At 33.5% G+C, this 12,087-nt stretch overlaps 1 protein-coding gene across 4 annotated transcripts in view; it reads right to left on the reverse strand.

Annotated features, from left to right (window-relative positions):
• Window positions 1-12,087, reverse strand: part of PARD3B (par-3 family cell polarity regulator beta) — a 926,621-nt gene that overhangs the window by 498,002 nt on the left and 416,532 nt on the right. For all 4 annotated transcript variants that reach the window (XM_087949489.1, XM_087949488.1, XM_026673207.2 and 1 more), the window contains exon 12: window positions 9,974-10,147. In XM_087949489.1, coding sequence (XP_087805615.1) covers window positions 9,974-10,147 — 174 coding nt within the window. The remainder of the gene's footprint in view (window positions 1-9,973; window positions 10,148-12,087) is intronic.

The following is a 12,087-nucleotide window of genomic DNA, read 5'->3' on the forward strand; positions in this document are numbered from 1 at the left end:
TTGTTCTTCTTCTAGTTTAATTTCTAATAAATATCCATACAATTTTTAATCACTTTTTCATCAGTACCTATCAAAATCTTATCTAAATCAGTCGGTTTAGCATAGAAACCTTCTGTTTTAGAATCTTTATCATACCTTGAATGTATTTGCACGTATGAAAACCAATTCATCTTTATACCTTGTTCCTCTAATTTTTGGATAGATTTAAGTTCACCCTTTTCATTCAATATTTCATCATATCTAACTGTTTGTTCCTTTTTGTATATTATAGGATAAGAAAATGCTTCAATAGTCGATAACCAGACTGGAATTTTCAAATAACATTGTCTTTTAATCTTCTCCCAGTTTAACCACAGAGACTCCCATATATAATGTCTTCTAAAATACCCCTGTGTTTTAGTTCCTTTGTACCATAAAAAAGCATGCCACCCCAACAACAAATCATGTCCTTCTAATGTAAACAATCTAGCATTTCTTAATGTTATCCATTCCTTAACCCACATCAAATTTGTAGCTTGGTAATATAACTCCCAATTAGGCAAACCAAATCCTCCTCTAATTCTTGCAAAAGTTTTAACTTTATTCTCGCTTTCTTACCTTGCCATATATATTTCAACACAATTTTATTTAAATCTTCAAAGTAGTCTTTTCCAAGCCTAATTGGAATTGTTTGAAACAAATATAAAGTTCTGGGTAATATATTCATCTTGATTGTTGAAATTCTCCCTATTAGTGACAGTTGTAAGTTTTCCCATTTCGCCAAATCTAGCACTATCTGCTGTTTAAGTTTAATATAATTATTCTCTTTTAATGTACTACATCTTGCTGTCAAATATATCCCGAAGTACTTGATCTTATTCGTGACCTGAATTTTCAATAGATCTGCCAGTTCTTCCTTTTGTCTTAATAGCATATTCTTTGTCAAAATCTTTGTCTTATCTTTATTTATTTTCAAACCAGCCACCTTTCCATATGTCTCTATCTTTTCTATCAATTTTGATGCTGTTTCAAAAGGGTCTTCTAAGATGAAAACCAGATCATCCGCAAATGCTTTCAGCTTAAATTCTTCCTTTTTGATTTTCATTCCTTTTATATTCTTTTCATCTTTAATATTTCTGTTTAGCACTTCCAAAGTTAACACGAACAACAAAGGTAATAGTGGGCACCCTTGTCTTGTTCCTTTTCTTATATTGATAGAGTCTGTCAGTTCTCCCTCTATCATTACCTTTGCCGTCTGCTTATAGTATATAGCTTCTATTGCTTGAATAAATTTTCTAGCAAAACCCATCTGTTCCAACAGTAATAACATGAATCGCCAATTCACATTATCAAATGCCTTCTGTGCATCTAAAAATATCAGAGCCATTTGTTTTTCAGGATGTGCCTCGTAGTATTCCAAAGTATCCAAGATACTATCATATTGTCTTTAATTTGTCTCTTTGGCAGAAATCCAAATTTGATCAGGATGAATAAAATTATTTAAGTATTTTTAAGTCTTTCTGCCAATATTGAAGCAAAGATTTTATAATCTGCATTTAGTAGGGAAATAGGTCTATAGTTCTTAATTTGTAGTGGGTCGGCTTCCTCTTTTGGAATAAGTGTAATATAGGCTTCTGACCATGATTTAGGTATCTTCTTCTTTAACATAACTTCATTCATAACTTCTAGCAATGGAAGATTCAACGATTCTTGTAATGTTTTATAAAATTCTGCCGGAAGTCCATCTGGGCCTGGTGCCTTTCCATTATTTTGCTTCTTGAGTGCTTCAGTTAGCTCCATCATCGTTATATTGCTTTCTAACATTTTTTCAGTCTCTTTAGGTATCTGAGGTAAATTAGCATTCTGTAAGTACTGCTTAACTCTTTCCTCATCAATATTCTATTCCATATATAATTTCCCATAGAAGTCCTTCTTCTCTTTGCTACCATGGCAAACTTGGCCTTGGTCATCTATTAATTGCAATATTTTCCTTGATTCTTTCTCCTTTCACAATTTGTATGCTAACCATCTACCTGGTTTGTTTGCGTCTTCAAAGTAGTTCTGTTTAGCACCTCTAATTTTCTGTGCTAGTTCTTCTTTTTCCATTAGTCCCATTTTGTGTTTAATTATATCAATTTTTAGCTTGATGTCCTTTTTCTGTGGCATTTTCTGTAGCTCTTTTTCAAGTCTTTTATGCTCATCCTCTAGGGCCTTAGAGGCTAGCCTTTTCATAGTATTCCTTTTCCTTGTATAGTCTATTATCAAGCCTCTAACATATGCCTTCACTGTATCCCATACATTCTGAATTGATGTATCTTCTTTTTTGTTTTCTCTAAAGAAAAAAGCCAATTCTTTCTCCATCCACTGTGTGAAGTCTTTTTCCTTTAGAATAGTATTATTTAACGTCCATCTAGATCTTCTTTTTTGTCCTTTCCATTTAATTGTCATTGGATTGTGATCTGCCCAAGTACTTGTTTCAATATTTATTTCTTGAATGTTAGATATTAATTCTGTTGACATCCATATCATATCTATTCTGGACCATGATAAGTGTCTATTTGAATAGAAGGTGTATTGTTTAGTTTTAGCATTTCTTTCTCTCCATGTATCTTTTAAGTTTATTTCATCTACCATTTTAAAAAAAGATTTAGGGAGAGTCTTTCTGTTTTGCTTTATTGTTTTCTGTGCTGTATAGTCCAATTTATTGTCTACAATTCCATTAAAATCTCCCATCATAACTATATTAGCATAGTCCAGTTCAATTATTTTCATATGTAATTTTTTGTAGAATTCTTCTTGTTTGTCATTCGGAGCATAAATTGCAATCAGGAGTGTTTTCATATTATTGTCCATTATTTCCATCATCAGTATTCTTCCATCATCATCGGTATATATCAATTTTGCTGGGGTCATACTTCAACATCATTTGTTGGATGTTCTCCACTTTTTCATCGGTTTTCCCTGTTCTTTGTTCAATGTTCTCTGTTCTTTGTTCAATGTTCTCTGTTCTTTGTTCAATGTTCTCTGTTCTTTGTTCGATGTTCTCTATTCTCTTTTCAATATTCTCTGATCTTGCTTGAATATTTTGAATTCCTTGCATAATCATCTGCAGAGTCACTTTTTCTTGTTCTTTTTCTTGCTTTAACATTGTCTGTATTGAACATTGTCCTCCAGATGGTGGAGAGGAAGAAGTAGAAGTTGAAGAACCAGGAGCTATAAATTTCCTACTCATTTTAAGCAATTCAAAATATTCAGGTTCTCCTAAATCTTAATCCAATTGTGAAGTAACCAATTATAGTTTAAAATAAAAATAGTAGAAAAAAGAAGCCCAATAATAATAATAATAATAATAAAGAAAAAAAAAGGGAGGACAAAATTTCTTCAGGTTCTTCAACACCTTAATCCAATCAATAGTTAGATAAAGAAAAAGACTTAAGAAAAAAAGAAAAGGAAAAAAAAAGGAAAAGGAAAAATTCTTCAGGTTCTTCAACACCTTAATCCAATTGAAAGATCTCAAATAGAAAAAAGTGCATAAAAATAAACCAGAAAGGTAGATGAAAAAACAAAAATACCAGGAAAGGAAAAAAAAGGCTTTTAAGGCTTTCCCTTTAAAATAAAAAGCAAACGTAGAGATTGGACTTCCAAAAAAAAAGAAAAAAGAAAAACAAAGACAAACTCCAACAAAGCCAAAAACCCAAATAGTTATTACAAAAAAAAAAGATTAAAAAATACAATAAAGCTGGTGAGGAGGGATAGCACAACTTAGGAAAAGTAAAAAGGGCACACTGCACTTTGTTTGATTATCCAAGGCTCTTATTATAACTCTCTTCTCCAAAAACTTATCACCTTTCCCCCCCTATGTTTCAACACCAGACTCCAGCTGTTGATAGAAACCCAGAAGAGCACCTGCAATAATACTCTCCCATGCTCTTCCCTCTATCTTATCAAATAGCAATGTCCTTGAAAGAGTCTCAATTCTTTCTTTCTCAGCCTTGTCTGGTCACAGGGAAATAGAATATTTTCAAGCCTCTAGTTGGCAGAGTTACAAAGTTTCTTTGCTCTCACTTTCCCCCTCCTTTTCTGAGCAGGATATAATAAGAATTAATAAAAAAAAGAAAAGATATTTTTTAAAAAATGAAATAACTAAAGGGAGCCTCTAGCCTAAAATATTACAAAATCAAAAAGGAAAAGAAAAAAATAGATATAAATGAAAAAACCAGTCCAGTTTCAAAATACAAGATCATATATAGAAAATCCAGCAATGAGAAAAACAAAACAAAACATTACTTTGACATTCCTGTTTAAAATAGCCGCTTAATCACTTCTGTCAAGACTTTTACAGATTCTTTCTTTTCCTTAGGGTGTCCTTTCAGATCTTAGAATAAAAAAAAAGTTCTCACCAAACCGGCACGCTCTCTCTTTCTATTCTCTTCCGTTTCGGAGCTGTCCCAACTTCAGCAGCTTTAATGGCTGCCTCTTTGCCGCTGGCAAGAAGAGCTTCTCCTGGATCTACCAGGGACTTTGCGGTATCCCTAGGATCGACAGGATGTGCTCTTCACTTTCACCATCTCTTCGGGATGGTTTAGATCCGATAGGACCGTCCAGGAGCAAAGATATCGGCAGCAATCTCAGACCTCCAAGATCGCATGCCGTATCGTCGCGACGCCAGCTCCGCCCTCCAATTCCATTGTCGACATTAGTCATACATTAGCAATTGAACTGCCTCTTCTTCAATTCAATTAAATAATAGGATTACTATTATGTTTGACCAACATCTCTGTACTTTATTTTTTTCTTTCATCATACTTTAAATATCTCACTCTAGTCACTGGATTCTTTATTTATCAATTTTAATTTTGTTGTAAATTATACATCTCAAGTATCTAATACATTTACTTATTTTAACCTAAGTATGTAATACTTATAATCTGTTTAATATAATGTATAACAATTTATAATACAAGGGGATGTGTGCTTAACCAGTATGAAAAACAAACAAATACTGCATGATCCCTTGATCTAATTGGTGTACAAACACTCAGTTCATGTTCTATCAATTTGCCTCTTAAAACCTCCCTCGTGTTGTTTCCTAACCTATTTCTCCCATAGGTTGTTGCAAATAAAGTTATCTTCCTTTAAATATTCTAGTATTTCCATATCTCACTCCAAAACATTATGAATAACTCATTTTAATCTCTTGCATTTTCCTCTTAAGGTTTTTTTCTTTTTATTCTTAAGTGATCTATTGAATTATTTGCTTTTCCTTCTATTATACTCTCCAGGTTGCAGATTTTTTCCCCCACCTCCTTTTTTTAACTTTTGACATATTTTTAAGAGTTTCAGTAATCAGAGACTTAAAAACACCTGTATAGTTCTATTTGTATATAAGGCATATAAAGATAATATTTGGCAATAAAAATATTTCCATGGAAACAGATTGCCAAACTAATTTTCAACAAAATCCCTATTTTCTCATTTTCCGTCTTTAACCAACTCTTGTGAGAGCTTGACCTAGCATTGTAATGCTCCTGATCTAGACCAGCAGGAGTGAGGTTGTTCCTCAGCACTTTACTGAAAGTCCTATTATAGGAAATCATATAGAAGCTATTTAACTAGAATATTAAAGTTTCTATTAATAAGTAATAAGGCATTTTTACCCAGTACAGTATCTCTTCTCAACTTTTTTTTTTAAAAAAAAATCCATAAGCTTACTATACATTTGTACTACAATTTGTAATTCTTTTCTGGGGTTAAAAAAACATTGCACGTAAGCTTGAATGCAGGTAGCTCATGAGGAGGTACTTTTAAATGAACAGCAATGGAATGAAAACCTGCTTTTCTAGGTCTTTGATAAACAACCAAATCAATTGCTCAACAACTGATCAGTACACTGCCTAATCAGTACACTGCCCCAGTTAGTGAAACAGAACAGTCATGAAAAGATACCATCAGTGTCCCAGCCAATAAAAATAATAATGGATTTTTAAACAGGCAACAGAAAGAACAAGCCATGGCTCTTTTTGCAATACTTTTTAGCTCCAAATGGAATTACAATTGAATTGCAAACATATTTTATTTTAAAAAATAGTGTTTAAAATGAGTTAGACTCAAGAAGATGTTCATTAGGCATTTTTCACAAGGCATGGGGAAAAGGTATATTGCATTTCATACCTCTGTTTTTATAAGAAAAGCCATAATACATATATGCACATTGATACAGTTGAGATTGAGGAAGTTGCAAAAATACAAATTGAAGATCATAGCTCAATCATTAGCAATCATTTACCAAAAATACATATTTTCTTTGCAATTTGGGAACAGTATTTGATTTTTCATGGACAGCATAAAATGATATGATGAGTCTTGTTAGTGTATTATAGAAAATAGGATTTAAGACAAACTGTACTGTACTTATCATTTATATTTTAACACAAGTGTATAGGGTTTCCTGCCTGAACAGGGAGTTGGACTAGAAGACCTCCAAGGTCCCTTCCAATTCTTCTATTGTATTCTAATTCTAATTCTTATTCTTATTCTATTCCATTCCATTGTCATCTGGGTTTGCTGGCTGAATGGTAAAAAGAGGGGGGGGGGGAGATTTATGGGCCAAGTGATGTGTTGGTCAAAAGAATGTTCACAAACCCCGTCATCACTAACCAAATAAATGTTGGACAATTTAATTCTACATTTCTATGAAATTAATATCAACCCAGCTCTAACGTCAAGTTGACATCCGGCATTCTTATCACCTAGCCAACCAACCAAGCCAGATCCCCTTGTCTCTGGAAATCCCATACAGATGGTGACCTGGAACATGGCTGGCTGGAAAGGGATGGTTGATAGAGGAATAATGAATTTTCTCTCTAGATTCGATGTAATAGCCTGGTTAACTGAAGTGAATGAACCAGTACAACTGCTGGGCTTTCAGGGATAGGCCTCACCAGCCCAAAAAACAAAAAACAAAGGGAGACCCTCTGGTGGGTTATGCATTCTTATAAAGCAAGAATTGCAATGGCAGGAGGAGAAACTATACAGTTTTGTTCGGGTATTTGGAAGGCCATAGTAAAAGAAATAATGACAAGAAGTCTTCATTGCGGGAGTTTAGAAATGGCAGAAAGTAAAGTGTGCACTTGTACATTACTGACTAATGGTGAACTTAGCAAAGTATGTTGGAAAAAACTTGTATTTTGTGCTGCATTTCTTGATAATAGTAAGAAAACCAACAATACATGACAATATGCCCATCTTGGACAACCTATGAATCTTCACAAAGGAAGAAGGAACAAATCAACATTAAATAAAAAAAATATGGTTTTTTTACTCATATCTGAGATGAATCTTTTCCTGTTTAGCAGTTCTCAAAAACAGAATTGTTTAGCATTATGTATCAACAATCAAGGTTGGTAGATATCAGTGTTAATTACAGCAATTCCAGTACAATGTTTCATATAATAGATAGATTATCATAATAATCTATATAATAAAAGTTTCATAATAACAGATAACAGATAATCAGAGTTGGAAGGAACCTTGTAGGTCATCTAGTCCAACCCCCCACCCAAGCGGGAGACCCTACACCATTTCTGACAAATGGCAGTCCAATCTCTTCTTGAAAGTCTCAAGTGATGGCGCTCCCACAACTTCCGAGGGCAAGCTGTTCCATTGGTTGATTGTTCTGTCAGAAAGTTTCTCCTTATTTCCAGCTTAAATCTCTCCTTATTCAGTTTCCATCCATTATTCCTTGTCTGGCCTTTAGAAAATAGCTTGACCCCTTCCTCTCTGTGGCAGCCCCTCAAATATTGGAAGACTGCTATCATGTCTCCCCTGATCCTTCTCTTTAGTAGACTAGCCAAGCCCAGTTCCTGCAACCGTTCGTTGTATGTTTTAGCTTCCAGTCCCCTAATCATCCTGGTTACTCTTCTCTGTACTTTTTCTAGAGTCTCAACATCTTTTTTATAATATGGTGAACAAAACTGAATACAGTACACTAGGTGTGGTCTTACTAAGGCTTTATAGAGTGGTATTAGTACTTCCCCTGATCTTGATGTTATCCCTCTGTTAATGCAATTTAGGATTGCATTAGCTTTTTTGGCTGCTGCTGTACACTGCTGGCTCATATTTAGCTGGTTGTCCACTAAGACTCCAAGATCCCTCTCACTGTTACTCCTAATGAGCCTGGTTTCACCCAGTCTATATGTGTACTTTTGGTTTTTCTTGCCTAGGTGTAGGACTTTACTTTTCTCTACATTGAATTTCATTTTGTTAGATATGATCCAGTGTTCTAGTCTGTCAAGAGCCATCTGGATCTTGAGCCTATCTTCTTATGTGTTAGCTATTCCTGCCAGCTTAGTATCATCTGCAAATTTGGTAAGTTCCCCTTCTGTTCCCTCATCTAAGTTGTTAATGAAGATATTGAAGAGTACTGGGCCTAAGACCTTGTGGCACCCCACTGCTTACTTCCCTCCATGTAGACTTAGACCCATTAAGGACTACTCGTTGAGTATGGTTTGCCAGCCAGTTGCGAGTCCATCTAGTGGTGGTGCTATCTATTCCACTTTTTTCTAGCTTACTAAGAAGTAGGTTGTGGTCTACTTTGTCGAATGCCTTGCTGAAATCTAAATATATTATGTCCACAGTATTTTGCTGGTCTACTAATTTAGTCACTGTGTTGAAGAATGAAATAAAGTTGGTTTGGCACGATCTGTTTTTAACAAAGCCGTGCTGACTGCTAGTTATTACTTTACTTGTTTCTAGATGTTGGCAGATTTGATTTTTTATTATCTTTTCCAGTATCTTCCTGGTTATTGATGTTTGGCTGATTGGTCTATAGTTTCCTGGGTCTGTTTTTTTTTACTTTTTTGAAGATGTGAACCCCACATCGGCTCTTTTCCAGTCCTCTGGTAGTTCCCTGGTGCTCCAGGATTTTTGAAAGATATGGTGCAGTGGTTCTGAGATGACCTCTGCCAGCTCCTTTAAAACTCTGAGATGTAAGCCATCAGGCCCCAGTGATTTGTTTTCATCAAGATCGGACAGGTGTTCTCTTACTATTTTTTTTCCTTATTTTAACTTTTATTTCTGGTCTGTCTTTTACAGTTATGTTTTTGGTGGGTTGAGCTATAGTTTCTTTTTGCGTGAAGACGGATGCAAAGAATGAGTTAAGCAGTTCTGCTTTCTCTCTGTTGCCTGTTACTTCCTTGCCATCTTCTCTCTTTAGTGGACCAACTGTTTCCTTGATTTTTTTCTTGTTATTTATATGTTGGAAGAAACTTTTTTTATTATCTTTGACTTTTGTTGCAAGTCTTTGTTCGTTCTGAGCCTTTGCTATCCTGACTTTGTCTTTGCAGATTCTGGCTATCTGCTGATATTCTGCCTTAGTTGTATGTCCTTCTTTCCATTTTTTGTACTTGTCCTTTTTTTCCTTCAATTTGCCAGAGAGATCTTTGTGCAGCCATGCTGGTTTCATCTTGGATTTCTTATTTTTCTTTCTCAGTGGTATTGTGCTGGTCTGGGCTTCTATGATCATACTTTTCAGAGTTTCCCAAGATTCTCGAGTTGTTTTCCCCTTTAGGATTTTCATCCATGGAATCTTTCCCAAGTTCTCTCTGACTTTATTAAAATCAGCTCTTTTAAAATCCAAGACTCTGGTGTCATTATGTTCTGTTGCATGTGTTTGTGCTATGTTGAATTCTAGTATAGCATGGTCACTCTCACCCAAGGTTCCTGCAGTTTCAACTCCCTCTATCACTTCTCTGTTTGTAAGAATTAAGTCCAGTATGGCTGTCCCTCTAGTTTCACCCTCTACCTTTTGGACAACAAAGTTGTCAGCTAGGTTGGTTAGGAACTTATTTGATTTCTCACTTGGTGCAGAATTAGTTTTCCAATTGATATCAGGATAATTGAAGTCTCCCATTACTATTGTGTGTTTCCTGCATATGTTTGTTAGTTGGCTGGCAAAAAGGACAAAGATAGGTGGATAAAAAAATGTTTCACTTACCATTTCTATTTGCCTTTCTGGCCTCCTGAGAACTACCAGTTGTATCATGCCACGAATATTTCCTTCCATAGACATAGAACGCCTCAAAGTCTCCATGGCTTCATGGTTTGATTTTCCAAGCAAAGAGTCACTATTTATTGCAATAAGCTGGTCATTTATTCGTAACCGCCCATCCTGCCAAACAAAAACAAAAAAGCCAATCTCATATTTTTAAAATTTTAAAATATCAGTCAATAATGTGTTAAATGCATTTTTTAAAAAATAATAATTATTAAAGTTTCCATAAAATTCTATGTATTCCAAAAACATATCTCCATCACTTTAAAACACCCTATTAGCAGAATTTTCATCATTACTATTGCTATAAGCATATTCTAAAATCTATTCTGCATTCTTCAACACATAAAAATAAAAAGAGCATAGTAAATCCCCAAAAGACCCAATTTTTGAGAATCTAGGATTTCTCTACCTTATGCCCAACTCTGACACCCAAAGTATAACAAAAGTCAGCCCCCAGATAAAATGTATTATATAAATTATATTAAATGTTCACATTGGTTGTCATATTCTTCTAAACATTTCCTTACTTTTTGGTACATGACTTCTGAACAATACAACAATACAATATTTTCTCTATAAAAATATTATTTCTATCAGCCAATCAATTTTTATTGAACACATGCCAGCAAATAAAAGCATTAAACCAGTAAAAATAAAAATAAAAAATTCACAAAATGGAAATTTTGTAAATGTGAATCTTTCCTCGTGTGTGTGTGTGTGTGTGTGTGTTTGAGGTGTAACACATTTGTAATAATTATTAATTATGTGTCAATGACAAGAGCTATTAGCCATTTTTAAAATAATTAGCTTAGTCATCCTAGTCTAAAGTTACAGATTTTATTTTTAATATACATAGAAGAAAACTTGTCACAAAGAGAAAAGTTTGTTATTATAACTGACCCATAGCACTTGCCCAGTGTATTATTACTAAGAAACCTAAAAGCAAGATAGGGAAAAAAAGTTTAAAAATCAATAATGTTTCTGAAATAAGGTGTGGTCAAAGCTGTTGGACCAAGAGTTCTTGTATGAGAAGAAATGTTGAACACTACTAAAAATTTTGAGAATGTGGACAAAATTGGAATATTTAAAAGAAGACAAATGGAACAGAAATGGTAATAATTACTTGCTAAAGCAAAGAATGGATTTCTTCCTACTTTGTTCACAATTAATTTTTAAGTCATGATGAGTATATATCTTTCACATTTTGGTTATAAATAGAATATATGACTTAGATATTCAGTACAATTATGCTGCATAGAGAGAGATGCAATGGGTAATATATCAGAATCCAGTTTTAAAACAATGGGTACTTATAACAGCATTTTTGTTTTTATGTTTTTTAACTTTTTATTTAATTTTCTTTTTATATTTTAAAATTCTTTGTACCCTACCCTCAATTTATGCTTATCTTTGACCTTAAAAAGGTTGGTTTGATTTGAATGGCAAGAAAAATGAGCAGAAATGTAATATTTATTAATCACTCTCTAGTTATAGGAGCTTGGTTTAATAAAGAATTTAAAAATAGCAGCAGTCTTTTTTTTAGTTATTTTTATTTTATTTTAAACAAACATAGACAAACAAATCATAAAACCATCTTCCAGTTACATACAGTGTGTCGGTTGGTTACAAGTCTTTTGTGCTTCATCTCCATAGTCCTCACTTATAGTTTGTATAAATTCTCATATTATCCATCTAGTATATGTATATATATGTATTACTATCATTGTTAATCATTTATTTGACTATAACTATTATTCCATCATTTTATGCGAGACATTCAACATTTTGGATTAATTTATATTATAACATTCAATACCCTATCATAAATCCATCCAATAATAATACATTATGTTATATCATCTATAATTCTATTATCCTTGTAATATAAAGTTATCTAAGATATATCATTTCTATATTTTTTATCTAACCATTGATAAAATAAATCCCGTATCTTGTAATATTGTTTATCTTCTTGTTCTCTAATTTCAAATGTCAATTTACTCATTTCAGCACATTCCATTATTTTCTTAATGACTTCCTCCTGCGTTGGTATT

The sequence above is a fragment of the Notechis scutatus genome, chromosome 1, assembly GCF_049901735.1.
Source record: "Notechis scutatus isolate UNSWTSFEM ecotype Mainland chromosome 1, rNotScu1.2, whole genome shotgun sequence".
In the NCBI taxonomy this organism is placed as follows: domain Eukaryota; kingdom Metazoa; phylum Chordata; class Lepidosauria; order Squamata; family Elapidae; genus Notechis; species Notechis scutatus.